Source organism: Lonchura striata, chromosome 14, assembly GCF_046129695.1.
Source record: "Lonchura striata isolate bLonStr1 chromosome 14, bLonStr1.mat, whole genome shotgun sequence".
Lineage (NCBI taxonomy): Eukaryota > Metazoa > Chordata > Aves > Passeriformes > Estrildidae > Lonchura > Lonchura striata.
Genome location: NC_134616.1, coordinates 17,750,999 through 17,773,037, shown reverse-complemented (window position 1 = coordinate 17,773,037; position 22,039 = coordinate 17,750,999). Strand labels below are relative to the sequence as shown.

Genomic DNA, 22,039 nt, shown 5'->3' with positions numbered 1-22,039 from the left:
TGCCATTTTCGGAACATTTTGCATGGGCAGGAGCACTTCCTCCAGGATTTTATTGTCCTGATCCAACACACAGCCCCTGGAAAAGACACCAGGGCTTTGTTGCTGCTCCTCAAGTGCACAGGGACACAAGCAGAGAGTTTTCTAAAGCACTCATTCTGCTTTTCTGATAACATTTCCTTCAGTTTCAGCCCATAAAGGCTGCCCTGAATGTGGTTTTCTCCTGGTTTCATGATGGGAACTGCATTTTTTCCATGTGGCCTTTCCCTGCAAACAGAACTGCACTGTTTGTTCTGCTCTGGCCTGTCCAGGCACAAGTGGGTGCCAGCACTTTGCCAAGAGGGGCGATGGGTTGGTAGCCTAAGCTTTATTGTCATTTCTCAGAGCTCACAGGGAAGAAAGATTTTGTCCTCACTGTGGTTCTGACCGAGATGCTGGGAAAGGAAAACTTGGAGTTTTTTCAGGCCTGTGTGGGAAGGCAGGACAAATATAGTGCAGCTCTCAATCTCACCAAACTTCCCCAAATTCATGTGGGACTGCACAGGCTTTGCCCAGGCTCTGGATGCCAGGGCAGAGTTCAGATGGGGGCGACATTTGCTGCTCTGAATCCACAGTGCTCACACTGGGAAAGAGCTGCCCTGATTTTCCCCTTTTCTCCCAGAGTGGGACCCACAAGGAGCTCATTCCTTTAGGCAAAAGGATCCTGCACAGGTTGGGCTGTTTCAGTCAGGCAGATTTGTATCTTAATTAATTCAGGGGCATCAGATTCCCTCCCCAGCCTATTTCTTTCTTTTTTTTTTTTCTGCATTTATACAAGTGAGGCAGATTTGGGAAAGCTGAGGTATCAAAATGCACGACTCTTCTATAATTCACAAGTCAAAGTCAACACACACTCGACAAATAAAAGCCTCAGAAAGGTTTTTATCGGCCTAAATATTGAAACCAAATTTTATTTTTTGAAAATGACATTACACACATCTTGCAAATGTACATTTAGATGAGAAAACAATGAGTAACAAATATTGAGAGCAAAGCTATAAAGTGGACAGGTTCTCTGCTGCATGGCATTGCATTACAAGAATACTCAGACCCGGGATGGTTATTACAAGTAGTAAAAACAGTTCACAACACCTCACAAAAATGGAATTTTTTCCTAGTCAAATCTTCTGACAAAAGGAAATTCTGTTAAGGGAGAAGAGCCATAGGGAATAGAGGTGTGGATCTAGGTACACTTTGTGATTTTGTGGCACGGCTTTTTGGGGTTTCTTTAAGTCCATTTCTTACAAAATGCGTCTTTGTGAGTGACCCCATCTTTTCCAAGACTTTGCCCATTTTCTGTCCTCCACTGCCAACAGAACCACAGCTAATAAACAAGAAGCCCCTTCTACTCAACTCAGAGCCTGGGAGCGTGGAGAAGGAGTTGTCTACAGACCCCCCAACAACATAATTCCCATCTCCCATCCCCACCCCCTCACTGTGTATCCAGGAAAATCAAAAGTGTGTGCAAACTCTGCAAATCAGGGGTCGTGGGATGAGTCCCGGGGACAGCTCCACCACCACCAGGAGTGGAGGCCACGGCCGACGCCGCTCGTGCCTCTTGCCTCAGCTGCAGTGGCCCAGCAGCTCCTCACCCTCCACCAGAGCCAAACTTCCAAGGGCTGGCCTCGCTCCCCAGCTCGAGCAGAGGCACTGGGGACTGATCTCCACCTGCTGTGTCCTGCAAGCTGGATCTGATCAACGTGCCAAGGCAAGGCACTGCGAGAAATACGTTCCCCGAGAGAACCTGTTGAGAACTGCTTTTCAAACCTGGTCATTTATCATTTTATTTATGCCCAAATTTGTACTTTACAACCACGAGAGAGAGAGAGAGAGAGAGAGAGAGAGAGACAAAGAGTAAGAGAGAGGGAGAGAGAGAGAGAGTCTTTCCAGGAGGAAAGGAAGAGCTAATTAAGAAAAGAGAGGAACAGGACCATGCATTTACTCTCAAGAGCTTGTTCACGAGCAAGCCAACGTTTCTAACACTACAACCACTCATCTACATCTGTTTGCTAAGTAACTGAGTTCTACCTACAACTAGAGAGCAGAAGGGGTCTTTTTATTTTCTTCCCCTTCCCTTTAAAACGTCAATAAAAATGTTTTCTGTACAAGTTGAATGGCACAAAAGGTGGTTAAAATGCTAAATAACTCACCACAAATGGAGAATGCAAAATTAGTTCAAAACATGCATGGACTGTGTACAGGTAAGCAAGGAATCATTGGCATAAAGCTGCAATATATTACAAGATGATACAGTTGAGATCTTTTGGAATAACCTCTGCTTGTTCTGTCCCTTTGAAGAGACCTTCACATAAAAATTCAGCATAAGGGGAATTCAAGGTATGTATCCAAGCAGAAAGTTAACTATGGGCAACGTTATTTGTCTGAAGAGAAAAGCATTTCCCCTCCCCTTCTACACACTTCCCCAAGGTACAAAAGTCAACGTGATCAGCATTGCTGCAGGCTTGCCAAAAAGAAAAGTTAGACAGGTCTGGGGTAGGAGAACAAAAGCACTATTTAAATTAATAGCTCTTTGTACAATGTCATTAATTAAATACCTTACTCTTTAAACAAAAACATCCTGAAGTTTACCAATCCCACCAAAATAACCACAGACCCCTTCCCACCCCTGTGTTCTCCAAGGTTATGTACACAGAGTTTAAAGTATACCAGCTAAACTTTAAACCCAGCTGCCCCTCCAACCCCACCCTCTGAACGACAAGAGAAAATACAAAAATCGTGGCCTCTCAGTTCTGTTATATTATATTGCAGCTTTGTCATTAATGAGGAAATCATAGCAACTCAATGAATGACCTAAGACAGGGATCCACCATCAGGTTCCAGCTCAGCTGCACCTCTCCCTCCTCAGCACTGCTGGGTGCTGCCTCTGCAGCTCTGGGTCCTGAGCAGAGGCAGCTCCTGCTCTCCAGAGCAGTGTCAGGAGCTCAGGCTGAGCCATGGCAGCTCTCACCTCACCTTGGGACAGGATTTGTAACTGAGAAAGCAGACAAAGGCTAGTGACAGCAAGGCCAGCAGGCTGATCCTCCTCTCCTGTGCTTCCAGACTAGATAATGTCACAAAATCTAGAGAATTATGGAGGGGAATGTGTCATTTCAGAGAACAGAAGAGATTGGGCTAGACAGGTTTCCTCTTTCCAAAAGACCCTGGGTGTCTTCTAATTGTTAATCACAGCTGTTCTTGGACTGCCACGGTGCTAAAGCTGCTTGGATCACCCATCATTTAAATAAGAAGCAAACTAACAACAATTTCACATGTCAGAATTCAGCATGTAATTATAACTCACAGGCTTCCTTGTTCTTACATTCAATACTCCTGCTTCACCATATCTAAAAACACCAATTAGCAGTGCAATTAATTCCCTACACGTTCTTCTTTTTAGGCAGATGCATCATTAGCCATCACACTAAATCTGGAAAAAGCTCCTCTGTCTTAAAGAGAAGGAAAGAAAGGGGAAAAAACTGTGTATTCTGCAACCCCCCTGTCACTGTATAGTCAGCATGAGAAGGAAACAGAATATCATAGGATTTCACCTGCCACCTGCTAAGGAAAGTGAATTACAAGTTTATCCATACATGCTCTGCAGTGGTTGGAAGCAGATAAAAGCAGCCATGCTGTAATTAAAAAAAAAAAAAAAAAAAAAAAAAAAAAAAGACAAAATACTCCCCCAGCATAAACCCCAAAACCCAAACAACAAAAATAACCCCCACAAAATGTTTCTCAGGGATTCTCTGAAAGTAATTTGTTAAGAACTGGGCCTGGACCCAAGGTTGGGATTCATTTGGTCCCTTAGTGCCCTTACAGGTATTTCCCAAGTCTGGCCCTGTGCATGGAGTCCCAGAACTCAGGGATTCAGACAGGGTTTGGTTGTGGCTCTCCCTGACCAGGTGCCACCACTGTGTTCCATCCCAACTGCACGTGCCAGGTGAGTCCCTGTGTTCTGCAACAACCCCCTGTGCAAATCTGACTCCAATTTAGCTCCATTTCCTACACATAACTCTTGAAAAGAGAGATGGAAGAACCAGCTTGGATAAAATTCAAAAGCAGCCTTGAGTTTAGATGAGTCACCTAAAATGAACCAGACCTTCCTTTTTTTTTCCGAGACATTTGGCAGTGCTTTTCTCTAAAAACCAAGCCAACCATAAATCTCTATTCTGCTTGGTACTAGCTGGGACTAGAGTAGAAAAATACTGATAGAAATAGAAATGCTACTTCTAGTTCCATAAACCTGCTGGGCTCAGGGCATGTCTATTGGCAGATTGAGTGAGAGTGAAATAAAGTTAACACTTTTTAGAAGCAAAAAATATGGAGGAGGCCCTGATTTGCTGAAGTTCCTTGTTTAATTTTCAATTCTGAAACTTATAAGGTATTTCAGCAAACTATTTCAGCTTTATCAGTAACTATAATTAAACTATACAAAACATCTCCCATCTATAACTTGCTATTTGAGGTCCACACAAGATCACTTTGTAACTGGGGTTAGTGAGGTTTTCTCTGCAAAGGCTGCAGTTGTCATCCAGGAAACTGAATCTGCACTCAAATAATCAGTCACACAAGAATTATCAACAGTAATCAATCTTTGAAATAGGACACCAACCTTGGACCAAATAGATTCATAAATTAATTACAGAGGAGCTTCTGCCTGGTTAAAGCAGCAGAAAATTAGGTATATTGGGTTCCATTTGCATTATACTGAGTGTCTGAGAATTTATGGAAATAAAGGGATGCAATCTTTATGCAACAACAAAAAATAATCTGAGACTGTACAGCAAAAAAAGTGTTTGGACAAATCAGTTATTTAGTGGTTTAGGATTAAATCCACAAACACTATAACCCAACTGAATTTAGGAAAAAGAACTCATGAGAAAACCAGGGCTAAACACAGGTGCCCTTGTTCAGTCCCACTGAGCTCTCACACAGGGGCTGGGCATTTCCTGGGCAAGATCAGCATCACCTCTGTGCCCCCACAGCAAACTCAGGAAGCCTCGAGGAGTTTCTCCTGCCTTTTCACCCTGGTTGCCACTTTCCCAGTTTGCTGAGCCCTGTGGGAGGGGGTGGGAAGTTCTGAGGTGCCCTCATTTTTCCCTTACACTCCCCAGAGTGCCAGCTCTGTCCTGCCCAGGCCCAGCTGTGCTGATCAGCTATTTCTGATCTGACACCGGGGAGTGTAAATAAACCCAACCCACAGCTTGGTGCTGTCCTCCAGCACAGGGCTGGATCTGCCTTCTCCCTCTGAGGGATGGCACATGCTGGCAGGAGAGGTAAACAGCAGCAGGGAAGGAGCTTCACACCAAGTTCTCCTGCCTGCAGCCAGGTTTGGCCTTATTTCTGCCAGGGGGAGAGGGACAGACACTGCTGTGGACAGACACCACCCCTGGCCTGGGTACCTGCAGGGACATGACTCTAACACACAGCCAGGAGCTGCTGCTGCTCTTCTGGCCAAACCAAGCCACAGAGCCTCAGTGAGCCCCAGCCTGCTCCTTTTTTTGTCCCCAGAATGTCTTGGCTTTTGTCTTTCATTATTCCCACACATCAGTGGCACTGGCATGTCCAGTGTTGTGCATCATGCTCTCCCTGCCACTGGATTTTCTCTGAAGCTCCAGCTCATGACTCAGTATCTACCTCCTAACAAACATCCCCCACCATTCCTCTAAGGAACAGGCTCTTCCCTTCATTCCCTGTGTTTTCCATCATGGCATCTTTCCCTGATGATGCTTTCTCTTTTTCAGCTGACAGATTAATTACTGCCAAGAGTTGTTAATTCCCTTTGGGCATCCTCCTTTTTCTTCAGTTTGAATGACAAACTGTCACACCTAGGGAACCTCCAAACTGGTTCCAGAGTCCTGAGTTCAGGGAGATAAATGGCAAGAGTCACAAGAGGTGAGTTCAGGTGCACTAATCAAGGACACTGCTCTCTCCCAAGTAGACATCTGGCCACAAACACTTTCTAAACAAGAAGGTTTTCAACACCTGGCCCACTGTTTTCTTGGTAGTAAGCCACTGAAATAATTAGATTTACTCACAGTTTGTAAACACAAGGCCCATATTTTGATTACTAGCCCCTGATATGTGCACGTACATTTAATTAAAAAAAAGGGGCAGTGAGGCCTGTATTCAAGAAGGAGAGAAATGGGCTGCTGGATGAGGGTATCTCCTTCCTCCCAGGGATGTTGCTGGTTTCCCCATGGTGCTGGTTTTGATGGGGAGCTAAAAATGAGGTGTCTGTCTTTCCCCATGACTGAAATATTGAAGCATTTTTACAGCAGAGTTTTGAGAGAGCCAGAGTTCTGTGAGAGACTTGCCACTTTCCTTCTGTAACGTGTTCAGAGTAGCTGAGCAATGAACACATTTTAAAATCAAGCTCTTTGTATCTGCTTATCTCAAAGCACCCTACAGGTGGAGGGAAGTATTGGGACCAGCCCTCTGTGTACCATGGCACGAGGAGAAGTGATCTGTCCAGAGCTATGCCACACCCCAACACCTCTGAAACCCCAATGGCTCCAAAATCCCACTGCTGAATCCAGTAGGTTTGATTCCCATGTGCTCAGAAGCTCATCTGTTGGCCAAAAAGAGGTGTTGGTGTATTTAACCTTCTCTAAGCAGTGTCCCGAGGGATGGACAGTGGTCTGTGACCCCAAAACTCCACATTTTCCTCTGCAGCTGTAGTACTTACACCAGACCCTGCAGCTGGGATCCTGTCAGAGCAGCTGTGCAATGGCATTACTGGAAAAAGCCTTTCCACCCACCTACTTAAAAACCCTGAAAATCTCCCCTCTCTGTGTTAAAACGTGGGTTTGTCAGCTTGGCCTCAGACCTCCAGTCATCACTGACTAGAGCTGTTCCAGAGGTAACAAAACAAAGCAAAGAGGGGTCTACACATTGCTGCTCCCACCTTTCACTGCAGGCACCAGGAGAAACCAGCTCTCGAGCCAGGAGCAGAGGAGGAGGATGAAGGAATCTGAACAGCACAATCAACAACCACTGCAGCAGAACCCAGCCCTGTTCACCCCACAGTGAGGAGCAGCTGTGAGACACAAGACTCAGCTTTAACATTTCCTGAGATATTGTGGAGAGGCTCAGATTCGTGCAGATGGGACAGAGGCATCAGCCAGAAGAATTCTGTGGTTCTGGAGACAACAATTTTCAGGAGATGGGCTAAATACCTTGAGAATTGAAGTGTGCCCTGTCTCCTTTGGTCAAGGCCATGGAACCTTAGGCCTTGCTGGGCACATGCAGTCCTGCTTCTGAAGCCCAAGGGATGTTAGAAGGCACTTACAGTCTTGACCTTCCTGCTCTCATCACACCAAGGTGGGGTTCAGCTGGATCCCTTCCAGATGTCTTGCGTACAGCACTCCTCCTGACTCTTTAGATACACAGAAAAAAGATCCTCCTCTCATGCCATCCATTTGCTTCTACAAAGAACCTCACCAGTACCAAACACTGTCCCAGCCTGCTTCCATCAGCAACCAGAAAATTGACCTGAAGCCTGAGTCACCACATGGGAAAAGAATGTTCCATCATGGTCGTGATCAGCACCTGGCATGTGGCAAACACACCTCTACAGAGCTTTTCTCTGGTTATGGATTGTCTTAGCTTGAGGAGACACTTTCTAGACTAATTTTATATCTACTTTACTTGGCTATTTTTTATCCCTTTCTCTAAGAATGATTCTGCCTCTACTACAATGGAAGAGAACTCTTGTTTGCTTTGCATGGCTGTGGGGCACCACGGAGGTCAGCGACAAAATCACTCCGGTGCACCCAGCACACTGGGGAAGGCTCAGGCTGCAAAATCCACGCTGGGCCCCTGCAGAGAAGATGTCACTTCCAGGGATGGCTGTCCCTGGAGCAGTGTCTGGGTAGGGATTCAGCCTGGAATCCCAGAGCACTCCCACAGGGTGTGCTGGGAAGCAGCAGGAAGAGCAGCACTGACCCCAAAGGCATTAAAAAGCAAAGACAAGGCATCCTAGAAAATGTCATCCATCTGGGTAAGGAGAAACTAACACTTTAATGCCCTTGGAAATGCCTGGGTGTAACACTGCTTTGCTGTTGGCCACAATTTTTGGTTCTACCTTTTTTCCCCTTCAGAAGTACTGAACAAGCAAATGAGAGAGAAATAGCAGCTCGACCAAGTGTGTCGGTTCTTTGTATGCCTACATGGGTGTTAGCTGAGGATGGGATGTGGAAGTTGTTTTCTAAGCAGGATTCTTCTACTGACTATGGAAATAACACAATTAGGGTTTCTAGCTCCTGAGAAGACAATAAATAATGTGCAGATATTGGAAACACAGACAGTGGTAGGGAAAAGCTGCTTCCAACTCCCACCACAAAGCACAATCCCATTATCAAACTCCTTCCAAATCACTTCAAGATATTTAGCGGGTGGAACAGAACTAGCTCCAAATCATATACCAGATGAGGCTTTAAACCAGAAACTTCAGGATTATAAATGCTTTACATGTGATAAAAATCCCAAGGCTGAAGGTTTTGCTGCATTGCTCTCATCTACAGTCAAGACCATCACCTGAGTGTAAAAATTCTAAACTTTTCTCTCTGTACTGTTCCTTCCTAAGGACTATGACAGGGATCTTACTATGCAAATTTGCTAAATTATTTGGAATAAAGACAGATTTCAAAGAAACTAAGCCCTGCTACTTTAAGAGTTTCTCCAGTTTGTTTTTAAATACTGTATTGTTTTAAAACAATGTAGTCTCGGTGATTCAATTAGTCTCTGAAAGCACTAAAGGCAGCCTCATGAGGCAAATTAGACAGAGTTTTTATAGCAGAATTAATATGGCAAATCCTCATATCATGTAGAGCTTTATGTGCTTGTAAATGTAAAAAAAAAATTTATGAAAGGTGAACTCTGGAGGATATAGTGGAATTACTATCATCTGCTCCAGGATCTCACAGGGTCTGGAATTGCTATAGTAAATTGAAGTAATAACTAATTCACGGCAGTTCAGGAAAGCCTTCTGACCAAACCCAAGCTTAATCTCGTGAAAAGTCAACAGGAGTAAAGCACGTGCTAAAATTTAAGCTTTTAAGTTATTTCCTGAATCAGGGCTGTCCTTCTGTTTAAGTAACAAAGCTCTGATGCCTGTGCACTGTTTCTCTTTGTATTCAAATGTAGATAAGGGATCCTACAAAGCCAAAGATAACTAGTTTTGAATGTATGTAACATTCCACATGCATTTCTGTACAAGAATTCATGCAATATTGGCATTAATACAGACTTCACTCTATGCTATAGCTGAAATGCTCACTGACTTCTACTGCCCAGGCATTTCTACCTAGAAAATTGCTTCTTAAAACTTGGGATTCTGACCTCATACCCTGTTTTCTTTGTGGCTTCTGCTGGTTTGAATGGCTATTTTTCCCACTGAACAATTAACTTTAATTCTTTTAGGCCTTTTCAAGGTCCCCCTAATTCCCTGAAGGAATTGTTGGGCTCAGCCCCACCACAGGATGATCCTCTTGCAAACAAAGCTGCATTCCCAAGGGAGAGCTGGCAGGAGGAGGTTTGAGATGTGCCACCAGGTGCAGCTCAGGAGGAAGAGTTCAGTGATTCCTCAGTGATGCTTCCCCAGGAAAAGCATCTCCAAATAACCAAACATCCAAACAAAGGATCATTCCTCCCTCGGGATCCTGCTTTCTCTTACACAAACTGCACTCACAGACACGGGCTGAGAGCATCTCCCAGATTCCTCTCCTCCCACCAGCAGCTCCAGCAGCTCAGGCTGCAGAGAGCAGCCAGGATTTGGGTTTCCTGGTGGATCTGTGGCGAGTGTCCTGCACTGAGCAGCACGAGAACCTGGGTGGGACTGCGTGGCTGGTCTCCTGTTCATCTGAGGAAAGGTGGCAGGACAGGCTCACCCTGACTGTGACAGGAATGGCCTCTGTCACTGTGTGACAGCAGTTCCGTCCATGGCTATTGCTCAGGGTCCCTGGAGGGGCAGAGACTCAGGGAGGGACTCTGAGATTTCCACCAGCAGAACAGAGAGGGTAAAAGCATGTCAAGTTATCTGTCTCACTACAGCTTTCCCTAAGACAAAAGCTCTGATGAATAATATTGTTATTAGCATAACCAAGGCCTTTGATATCCTTATGCTTAAAAAAGGATTTTCCTCATGACCAGTGTCTACAGTAGCACTCACAGGATTAAACAGCCAAAAAATTAGCACCCATAACCAAATCTGCACCCAGAATATTTCAGCACCTTCTGTTAGAGGATCTGAAAGCACTTGACAAATGTTTACCAACATTTGGCCTCACAACCCCCAGTGAGGTAGAACAGAGCTGTCCCTGCAGGGACAGACAGACAGATTGAGGCACAGGGTTACTCAGAGACCTGCTCCCATTCAGACACGAAATTCAGCAATGCCAAGGGCTTAGAGGTGTGCTGACTGCTGCACCCAACTTTGTCCACAGCACCATCCTTCCCCTCACAAACCCTCAACGAGCCCTTTGCCTGTGAACTAACCCCAGGATTCTATTTACAGTATTTAAAAATGACCATTTAGCAGTTGTGCAGTCAGAGAGTTATTCAATCAAATGAAGCTATCCGTGAGAACAAATGGTTCCTTGTGCAAAACTCTGGGTGTAAATGATCATGCACTAAGACTACTGGGTGCAAATCTGGTGCATGATAACTCTGACCCCTTGACAATTCCCAATCCTGGCCTCTCTCTGATAAATCTCTTTTAAAAAGTTGCATTATAAGTATCATCACATGAGCCTCGAAAGATGCAGCCTGCACAGATTGTTTCATCCCAGCAATGCAAGCAAACAAAATGTGGAGTGGCTTTGGGAACAACCCAGCATTCATGGAGCATCAAACATCACAAGGATAAAATCCATCCTAATCACAAGGGGTTGCAAGGCAACAGGGAGTAGGTGTCTATGTTGGGAAAAGGAAGAAAAAAAGCAAATAGAGCAACAAAGAAAGACTTGATTGCACAGATTTCATTTAGGTAAAGTTCTGCAAGAATCAGTTTCATCAAAGCTTATTCCATGAGGGAGGGAGGCAATGGCAGCTGGCCTAGGACGAAGCTTTGGCGCGGTAAAAACCACCAGCCCTGCGTGAGGAGATGAACTTTGCATTCTTGAGGAGGCATTACTGATTAATAAAAGCAAAAGCTTTCTCTAAATACAGCGAGTTTGTTTTTCTCAGATAGAAGAGTTTCTTAAAATACAGGTTTTTAGAACACCACAAAACTTCATTTGTTATATAAGTAGAGAATCTGGCCATAGTTAGGAATACTGAAGTGTAAAAAAACCAAATACGTAGTCTTAAACATTACAAAAACTATCAAAACATTCAATATTTTGAATTGACCATTTTTCCCCCCCACATGTGTCTGTTTTGGCAGTGATGACAAGATTTCTAAACTGAGTTGCTGTTATTGTTCTGCAGTTGTGGTTGGTTTTTTTTGTACTTTTTTTTTTTTCTGAACGTGTTTTTTAAACAAAAGAAAATTACCAGCTTTTATAAAAAAGAAGGAGCTTGAATCCTTACTCCCAAAACACAGATACAAGGTTTTCCTTTATAAAAAGTGTATTGATTTTTTTTGCTATAAAAAGTGACCTATAGGGTGTCAAACCTGAAAACAAATTCTCACAGTGTTTTCAGTGTTGGCTGTTCACAAGGCATTACTGTTACAAACAGAGATAGAGAGATACCATAGGGGAGGTATAAATATTTGTTACCAGCTAGCAGCATGGCATGTGGAAGGTGTTCTACTCCAGATAACTCAGCTGATTTATGGTTTTTTTTTTGCTTAATTATTAAAAAAAAACAAACCCAAACAATATTTGAATAATTTGAATAATTGTACTAACCTTACTTAGCATCTGACACAATCATTCCTAATCTCATCCAAGTATCTGCTGGGATATTAAATATCAAACTAGAAATTCCCTTCCTGCCTTCCACAATAAAATTCTTTAGATTGCAGGTGCCAAAACTGGGGCTGTGAATGAGGAGCAGGTGAGCTGGCAGAGGCTGGCAGTTTGCCCAGGTGGAGAACATCATCTGCCCTGCTCCAGCTTGCAAACTGCTCAGCAAGGGGTTCACTTGCACACCTCCAGGGGAACTACTTTACTAACACCAGGAAAACCACATGGTTGCAGCAGCAGAAGAACAATAGAAGAAAATGGGAAATGCACAGAGTCGTTGGCACATCGGCCCCAAACTTCTCACAATGCCCATTTTGCACCCCTGTGACTTAGAAGAATGGTATCCCTCTATCTCTATAGACTGACAGGTGTTGGTTTGTGGCACAGAGAGGAGAAATCACAGAACAAAAATGACATTTAACCGTGTGTCCTTTGACTTGAAAGCACCAGTCAGCAATCTGCATGTTGTGGCAGAGGAGCTTTGCTGTATCCCAAACGCAGGGTGGACATCCCGCTCTACATGGAGTCTCCCAGGGAGTCCGAGTCATCCAAAGACAGAGGCAGGTACAAGTCCTGTAGGGAGAAAGGAGAAAATGTGAACCCTCACCATCAGCTCCCACCCTTGGCCACGCAAAGGGAAGCAGCCGAGTGGCTCTGGGCAGCCCAGAGGCTAAAATTCACATTGCAGAGGGTGGGATGTGCTGGTGGCTGGGCTAGGCTCACCAGATCCAGGGAGTTCCAGGTTGAAATCAAGGCAGGCTCCTTGCCCAGAGGAGCAAGAGCATCTCTGTTCCTGCTGACTGTTCAGGGATAAGTTTCAGAAGTGTTTTTTGATTGTTTTGGATCAATGTGTCTGTGGCAAGCACATTTCTCTCCCTCTCAGAATTCTTCATAGAGGTGCACAGAGAGAAATGAAAGAGAAAACAATTTCTATTTCTGATCCTTGTTTTTCCTGTGTGGAATGTGTTTGGAGAATTGTTTACCTGGGCTGATGGCTTGGTTGGATTCTGGTGAGGATTGTTTGAGCCTGATGGCCAATCCAATCCAATCCAATCCAATCCAATCCAATCCAATCCAATCCAATCCAATCCAATCCAATCCAACCCAACCCAACCCAATCCAATCCAATCCAATCCAATCCAATCCAATCCAATCCAATCCAATCCAATCCAATCCAATCCAATCCAACCCAACCCAACCCAATCCAATCCAATCCAATCCAATCCAACCCACTGGGGGCCGGGCTCTCAGAGAGGGTCACGAGTTGTGTGAGAGTCAGAGAAAGCAGTATGTAGTTTGAGTATCCTCCTTTTATATAGCATATTGATTTATTTTAGCATAGTTATAATAAAGAAATAATTCAGCCTTCTGAATTGAGTCAGACATCCTCATTTCTTCCCATTGCGTTCACCTACATTTACAATAAGTGTCCATTCCAGCAAGTGCATCTCTGTTCCTGCTGACTGTTCAGGGATAAGTTTCAGAAGTGTTTTTTGATTGTTTTGGATCAATGTGTCCATTCCAGCAAAAAGCATCTCTGTTCCTGCTGACTGTTCAGGGATAATTTTATTGTTCTGGATCAATCTGGCCATTCCAGCACGTGCATGAAAGAGCAGCACTGTGCCTTAAACACATCTCTTTAAACCTGAGTCCAAAATAAAGAGTCTTACCTTGGTTTGTCAGCTGCCCTCAGGACAAATATCCAGGAAAATCACATGTTCCATGGTGTATTCTTTATTTTAAGTAACTTCTAATCAGTTGGAAAGGTTAAGAAAATAATCCCAAGTTTATAATTTGTATCAAATGCTTAATGTGAAGCTTTTCTAATGTCCCTTTCTGGGCTAACCATTTTATTTCACTTGTTTAAAGTCCAGTGTGGGACAAGGTGCAGGAACCAGCTCAAGAGCTAAAGCTCTCCTGGGACCTTTTTGAACTCTGACCCACACACAGGTAATAACTGTGAGCAAAATTAAGAAAAACCCAAATATTCAGGAAGGAAATTCACAGAAATCTTGATATAAGAAGTGGTAAAATAGGATTTTGTGGTGAACTCAACCTAAGCATTTATCACTTGAGCTTTAAGGGGAGAAAAGAAAAGCGATTTCATCATGAGCAGGAAACTGGTACTGGGAGAAAAGAGAATGATGCATGAATATTCTGGTAACCTAAAATGCTGCATTTGTGTTTGCTGATTGGCTTAATTTAGTGGAGAAAATCATAGCTGGGCTGGCTTTGCCCTCAGGAATCACCATCTATTACAAATGGTCTCAGGGCTGCACTGGAAAGGTGATGAATCAGCCAGCTGCAAACATACATAAAACATTAAAAAGGTGATTTTACTTCTCTTGACCGAGAAACAAATCCTCCCCTCAAAGTTCTCAGTGAGGTGGAAAGTTTAGAAAATATTTTGTGTCCCTGATGCTGAAGCAAAGGATGCAGTTTGCAGCATCACTTCTGCTCAACTGATGAACTGAGACCATGGGCCAGATTCTGTCCTCAATTATAAATTAATAATAAACCTGGACACATTGTGTTAAATTTGGTGTGCTTTCTTAAACTTAGACTGAGCAGTTGAAAACAGAGTGAGGTCCCAAGGAAAACAGTTTTCATTTGGATTCAGCGATGCCTTTGTTAAACAGAATTAGTTCAACTCCTGCAACGTGGCCCACAGTGGGTTCTACATTGACTGAAAAACCACCAGAATTTTTAAATTACTCTTCAAAAACTTGGAGTCAATGCTTTCAAAGTCAGGCTGAGAGGTACATTCTGTTTACTAAGGAGAAACCCCCCGACTTCCTCTCATACCTACATTTGTGTCCAAGCTCCAGTTCCCCTATCAAGTGAAAACTGTTGGAAGCAGCATTGTGGCTATCCCAGAAATGGAAATGGAAGTCAGAACTCAGCACAGAGTGGCCCTGAATAACAGGAACTGAAAAAGCTGTGACAGCTGCTGTACCTTTTAAATAAATCAATACATGAATTATCCATGAGCCAGCACAGGTTTCCTGATCTCTGCCAGGATGCTGTGCTACCTGTTGGCCTGTTCCACAACACAATTACCACACCAGCTGCAAGAATCACCTGCTTCCTGTAAAACAGAGCAAGGCCTTAAATAATTCAAGAAATTAAATTCTTCAGGAGCATCATTAAAGTGATGTCTCAGAGCTGCAGTAACATTTGTGTTGCTTCTAGTCTTTGATGGGCCTGATTTGGCAAGACTGGAGGCTTTTCAGGCCAGGAGAGTTGACATGAAACCACATCCATCAATGATTTTTTTCAAACAGTGATACAAGCTCATGGGTAAGTTGTCTCCTGTGATCCCTTTGTATGTCTCCAGCACACACTAACAACTCCAGGTGAGGAGTCAGGCCAGTGCTTCACTCACCACCTTGCCCAAAAGGACAACTTTTATAGGTAAAGGGCCAAAATCCCCTGTTTGAATGTTGGAACTCAAAATGTCCCTCAGACATTTTTGGAGGTTCCGGGCCCCAGTCAGAAGCATTTGAGACCCTGGCAGGCAGCTGGAAACAGCTGTGATTTTGGGTTTGAGCCATGGAATGATTTACCAACCTTGCAGGAAGAACAAGAAGTCACAAAAGTTTAGATATTAGAGTAGAAGTAGTCACAAAGTAGAGGGAAGAATTTTTGAGTGCTGTACAGGGGAGTTTTGGTTTTGTACATGGGGGTCAGAGGTTTTAAGATGGAGGGATCTGGGCCTGCCCTGTCCTCCCTCTTCCTTCTTCCTTCCCTCCATGTTCTTGGTGATGTTGGCACTCCCAGATTGGTTTAGAGCAGAAAATCCCCATTTAATATTGGTAATAGGTATTGGGGGAAAACTGTAACCATGTAACACGTAATGTACCATATAAAAGATAGAAAATCACCATTTAATATGGGTAATAGGCATTGGGAAAAACTGTACCCATGTAACACATAATGTACCATATAAAAGACAGCAGCAGCCCTGGGTGGGAGAGAAGAAGCAGTCGGGGTCAGAGAGGATGTCAGGGTGTGTGTGTGCCTCTGCCTGAGCTGTGAGCAAACCACAGCAGCCCCAGGAGAAAATCTTTTAGATAACTTGCAATAAACTGCCTTGAGACTGAACAACAGAGACTGCTGAGCCTTTCTTTGGAAGCTCGGGTTGGAGGAGAGACTTTTCCAGCACACAGAGCCACCCTGACCCAGGGTGAGCTCCGGCATTTGAACATCAGGAGTTGTTGTTACTCTGCCAGAGGATATGGCCATGACTTCAGTGTCACGCAGACCTGAGGGGCTGGGGCAGAAGGAGCTGTAGTAAGGTATAAGAAGGAGCTGTAGTAAGGTATAAGAAACGTAATACCTTGTGCTTCCGGAGGCTCCCGGGGCTGGTGGGCGTGGAGATCGGGGACTGCTTGGATTTGGGAGTGGACAGCTGGCTGCTGGAGGTCCCGTTGGCTGGCAGAAAACAAGATACAAGCTGCAAATCAGGCAAGCAACGGGAAGATTTTTCTCCTTTGAGGAGATGGAAGGTCTCCAAACATTTAACACCATGGTTTATTCATATTAGGCAGGAGGAAATAAAACAAGTGAACAGCATAGCTATAAACATAAGGATTTCAGCTGCTCAGGGTGGCTGCAAAATACAGTGAGATACAAAACAAATTCAGGGAGCAATATTTCACACAACAAATATTCACCAAGTCGATCCAAGGCATATATCACCAGACAAACAGAAAGACAATTTCTGTGTTCTTAAACTGTTTAGGGGCATGACTGGAAACCAGAGGCTGAAGATATCCTGAATCCTACCCAAGCAATGTCAGATGTCGATTATACACATTAAAAATTAGACAAACAGCATCCTGGAATGCCCTGGCTGTAGTTTGCTGTGGGTGGGATTAAGTGACCAAAGAGCCTTATGGAATTGTGGTTTCAACTGTAACAGCTGAATCTACAAATCAGTAACTTAGAATTCATCAAGTACTTGAGTGTCTGGAGGAGACTGAAGAAGTGTATAAAGTATCATAAAGTTTGAATGCTGTATTTGTAAGAGTAAAACCAGCACAGCTCTTGCTTTAATGCCTGAGAAAGCCTCACTCCTCTTCTCTGTTGCCTCCTTGTGAGGAGCAGGGGCAGCTCAGGTTTGCAGCAAAGGCAGAGGTCAAACAGGAGTGAACAGAAACGTGCTCAAAGCCCCGGGACAAAGCTGCCAGCACCTTGAGGCAACAAATTCATGGTGATGTGGCTCCTCTGCCTTCACATCCATCATTTCCATGCACTAACCCCTCTGTTGGAAGAGGAGGTCATTCATCACACACAGCTTTTCTCCTATTACAAATGCACCTAACTGAGGAAATGGTTCTTTTTTAAAGGTGGTAAAAATAATGATTTATAGATAATTGGGGAACAGAGTGACACTTCAGCTCCCTATCTCATTCAATCCATTCTTTATTGATAGCGGGGGAAAACTTGCTCTGGAAAGGCAGGAGCTGTTTCCTGCTGGCCCCTGCACTGGGCTGTGCCAATCTACAAAATGAGCTGCCTTCCACGCTGGTGGGAAAAAAAGGAGGATTCTCTAACTATATGCCAAATAATGAAGGCAATTCAGTAAAAAATAACTTGGATCTCTTTTATGTTTTATTTCACTGAGTGATTTCGTGTTTCCTATTAAAGAAAATGTGGGGAACAAGAGGACTGATAGAATCTCCATTAGCCAGAATCCATTTCCAATTTCTAAAATTACTCTTTATTTACCTCTAGTTGTCACCGATCTTTCCTAAGCTGAAGAATGCCCCCTAACAACTCTGCAAGAATCCCCAATTTCCTTTCCACAAACAAGAGTGGAACAACAGCAGAGGCAGTGTGCAGCAAAATGGATGCAATTGCTGCAGGGCAGAACAGAAATTCCCTAATACAATGAGAGTTTTAAGTGCTACAGCAGGCGTGTAAATATTTTATGAGCATCAACAGAAAAACAGATGTGACATCCACATCAGAAATGGAACGAGATGGATGGATATCATTACAAATACAGCAGAATTTTGCAGCAGGAGCAACAATGAAGAAGCCCAGTTTAATTTTCTCTGCCTGCTAATGAAGAATAGTGTTAATAAGCAAACTTGCCTGCATTTCCTTTGAACTGAAATGCAAGAAAATAACAGGAGGCAAAGAGCATGTCCCAGGTGGTGCGTAACACTGCTGCTCCACTAAAATCTGCTGATGATTTAGGGTAGCTCAGGATCTCACCTACACTCAGCTGTTTGGAACTGTTCTTTAGAACCAGGTTTCATTTTGATTCTTTGGGGTTTTTTCCACCATTTTAGTCTTTGTGCATTATGGCTTATTCATGGCATTGTATTTGTTTTGCAACATCAATTTACCTTAAAGTGCATATATCATATCCTTTAATTGCAGGAGCAGTGCACCTTTTTCCACAGGATCCTCACCTCCCCCTGTGCAGTTTGTACTCAGGAGAGAAATCAGGCTTGTCCAGCACAGGAGAGGGAGCATGGAGAATATTCCTGTCATGTTTGAGAGGAGAGATCCAGGTAAACTGAATTCTCTCTCTGCTTCCTTCACAGATATTTCAGAATCACAGAACGGTTTGGGTTGGAAGGGATTTAAAGCTCATCCCATCCCACCTCTGCCATGGCAGGGACACCTTCCACCATCCCAGGCTGCTCCAAGCTCTGTCCACCCTGTCCTTGGACACTTCCAGGGATCCAGGGGCAGCCACAGCTTCTCTGGCATCCTGTGCCACAGCAAAGAATTTCTTGTTAATATCTAAACCTGCCCTCCTTTAGCTTAAATCCATTCTCCCTTTGTCCTATCACTCTATGCCCTTGTCAAAAGTCCCTCTTCAGCCTTTTTTGAGATGCTTTTTAGGCATGTTTCTCACATGGAGCTGTTCCCTGAGTGTTGCTTAGGTCTGCTGGGATGGCCTGGGCTCTGGATCCAAATTCCCAGTGGTGATAAGCACCAAGACCTGCAAATGAGGTTAGTGAGATCCATCTTCTGAACTCACATTGCTGTCCACAAACAGAAATGGAAAAAGCAGGGTCCAAGGCTCACAGTGAGTGCTTAAAATGTGTGGAGATATCTATTTTTACTGATTTGTTAAATAAGGTTAATAACCTGTGCTTGATTGGGGTTCCCAGGATTCTGCAAATGAGATCCCAGTCTGAGGAGCCTGTACACCACAAGAGTGAGAGGAAGGAACATGAAATACAGGGTTTGAAGTGCCCCCAAGAAAATAAAGAAAGGGAACAAGCAGAACAAGGACAGCAGGAAGCAAATGTAGGAACAGCAGCATGTTCAGAGAGCATGAGCCATCCTGCCCTTCAGGACAGAAAAATAAACCCTCAGGAATGGAAGAACTCAGACTGCACAGACATCCTTTGCTCAGGCACCTCCAAACTTCCAGGCACTCAGCTCTGCAGTGCTGGCACCCTTTTCCCCGTGTTTGGTGAGGAGATCTCTCCTGGGTGTGCCCTGTGGGCTGGAAGTGAGCAGGACAAGCAGGGGACAAACAGGGGACAAGCTGCTCTGTCCCATGTGGCTTTGAGAAAGCTGACCTGGAACAGAGGCTGGACAGAGCTAAAGAATAAAGCAGGGATTTATTAAAAGGTTCTCCTCCATGGATCCACCTTGGGCAGCACCAGAGCCCAGCCAGGGCTGCACCCAAATGACCCAAAATGGTCCCAAAATGCACGAGCGCTCCCGGGGCTCTCCCTGGGATCAGTTCTGCTCCATTGGCACTTGGAGTTCATTGTCCCATTCCAGCTCCAGCCCAGGCAGCCCCACCCTGCTTGTTTTTCTCTCTCCAGCCCACGCTGTTTGTGCTCCTGGGCTGAGATTTGGATCATTTGTCCTTGGTGCCCAGCTGGAGCAGGAATTGTTTTGTGTCCCTGCTCTGTGCAGAGAGCTCAGCATCCCATAATATGAAGCCCAGACCCACACACTAAAGCAGCACAGAATCTGAAAAATATAAAAGCCAAAACCTGAGACATCGTGGCACTCCCTGGACATCTGCTGCCTTTGGACACACTCATCCATAATGACCCCTGGGAGCAGCCCTGCAGCCAGGACAGACAGACACTCTGGGTCTGTTTGCTAATTGTGCTGCCTGCTGAATGTGCTTTTGTCCCTCTGTCCATTAGTGGACTAAGACATTAAGGTCCTGCAGCAGCCTCAGAGCCCTGCTCGTATTTTCCCCAAGTCAAATCAAGGCAAAGACATTTTCAGATTTCAGTTCAGCTACCTGTGATTATTATGTTTTAACAATCATAAGCTCTCCCATCACAGCACATGTTTTTATACAACTGAACCCTTGTTGGGCATGTCAGTTAATGTAAGATAAATTCAAGTTTTTATAACAAAGAAAGAATGGCAAATGACATCATTATTTTCTCTCCTGTATTTCTCCCCTGAGATTTAGCTCTGGCTTTTGCTTAGCCTGACTCCTTGTTGGAGCAGTCTGTTAAAGAAATTCTGCCAAACTTCATGCTGACCCTAGTCCATTTAAATCTCATGGATCAGAGCAGAAGCACAGAGGCTTCTCCCCTTATGCCCAGCTTTCCTCTGCCATGTTAGGAGAAGGAATTGGCTGGTGCCCTGCAGGTGTGGTTTAGTATGGATTTCACTGCTCTGAGCTGTGTCTTTTGGCAAAGCTGACTCCCCAGGAAGAAAAAATGAGGTTAGAAATACATAGAAGCTTTGTAACTCCAATTTTGCCAGAAATCCACTGGCATTGCTTAGGAAGTACCAATACGGGTTAGGTGCCAGTGAGGGAAGGGAGGAAGGATTTCCCTTGGGAATACAAGGATTGGGGTGAGCTTCCATTTCCTTAGAGCAAGGAGCCACTTCTTTGTTCTGCATTAATTAATTTAATTTTCATTCATTCATTTAAACAACTGCATGGTAAGAGAAAAGCACCGTGCCAAGAAAACAATGTTTAAATTGCTTCTGTGGAGGGTTCAGATTCCTCTCACACAAAGATTTCCCTCCAAACCTGCACAGGCATCAGTGACCACAGATGTCACAATGGCCTTGGAGCCCTTGGTGGGAAAAAAGGGATACAGAAACCTACACAGAAAAGAACTGGAAAGAACAGAAACAACACAAAACCAAAGAAACACCCGTGAGTTTACACATGACAACCACAGCAGAGTGAAAGACAACAAAGACAAAAGGTACAAATGGGTAAGAGAGCAAACACACAGCAGAAATATTATATATATTTGAAGTAAAACTGCTTTTAAATAGTTTCACGCATTAAATGGGTGAGATTCTGGGGAGAAAAAAATAGGTCAGATCATCTTTTATTAATCAGACTTCATTCAGTTTTCTTTGCTTTTTGAATGTGATAGCTCCAAATCTCATCTAAATGTAAATATTGATTCTTAAAAGATGTGTAAATCCACTTAATTTATTACCAATTCAATACAAGAATACAAAATGGTATTTTTTTCTCTCTGTCCTGAGAGAACAAGAGTCTTCTACTAAAAGAGCTCAGTCTTTTTTATTCTCATTAAGCAGGACAAGGGGCACTTTTTCCTTTATTGAAATTACAGGAAAGCACGAAAGACTCTTGTCTGGACTGATTAAAGAAACCTGATTTGCTCTTCATTATTGACTTTAACTCCAGGAACTGGTTATTGTTCAGCCTTTGTGGTTGTTTTAATCTCCCCCTGAAAAGCTCTGCTAAGTGTGTTCATTAAAGTTCATCAGATGAGTCACCATCCTGGGCCTGGAGTCGCTCAGTCAGTTAAAATCAGGCACACAATAATTGCCATTTCATATTAAACTCTATGCTCATGCAGTAAACTCTAATTCTGGTGGGAATCAGCACCTGATGCTTGTGGAGAAAGTTTAAAGCTGCTCATGCATGAGCTGACTCCCCCATCACTGAGTGTTACTTTGGGGTTTTTGTAAATCAACATCACGTTTCCCATCGTGCCTTCAGTGTGCCCACACAGCTTCAGCAGGCATTTGGGGTTGTGAAAGTGGTTAAACTCAGGCAAGCCTGACTTTGAGAGTAGCCAACAATGGAATCTTGAAGAAAAACTTTATGAATCCACTTAGAGATAAATATTTTTTAAAAAAAATACAGA

General features: G+C 43.9%; 1 protein-coding gene across 5 annotated transcripts in view; it reads right to left on the bottom strand.

The window, feature by feature from the left end:
- Positions 1-914: 914 nt before the first annotated feature.
- DCX (doublecortin) overlaps positions 915-22,039 on the bottom strand; it is an 80,449-nt gene continuing 59,324 nt past the window's right edge. For 3 of the 5 annotated variants that reach the window (XM_021525251.3, XM_021525253.3, XM_077786587.1), the window contains 2 exons: positions 16,288-16,382; positions 915-12,521 (listed from right to left, as the gene is read on the bottom strand). In XM_021525251.3, coding sequence (XP_021380926.1) covers positions 12,465-12,521; positions 16,288-16,382 — 152 coding nt within the window. In that variant the 3' untranslated portion in view covers positions 915-12,464. Of the gene's footprint in view, positions 12,522-16,284; positions 16,383-22,039 lie in introns of all 5 variants that reach the window. The other 2 variants (XM_021525249.3, XM_021525252.3) reach the window with 1 other exon arrangement.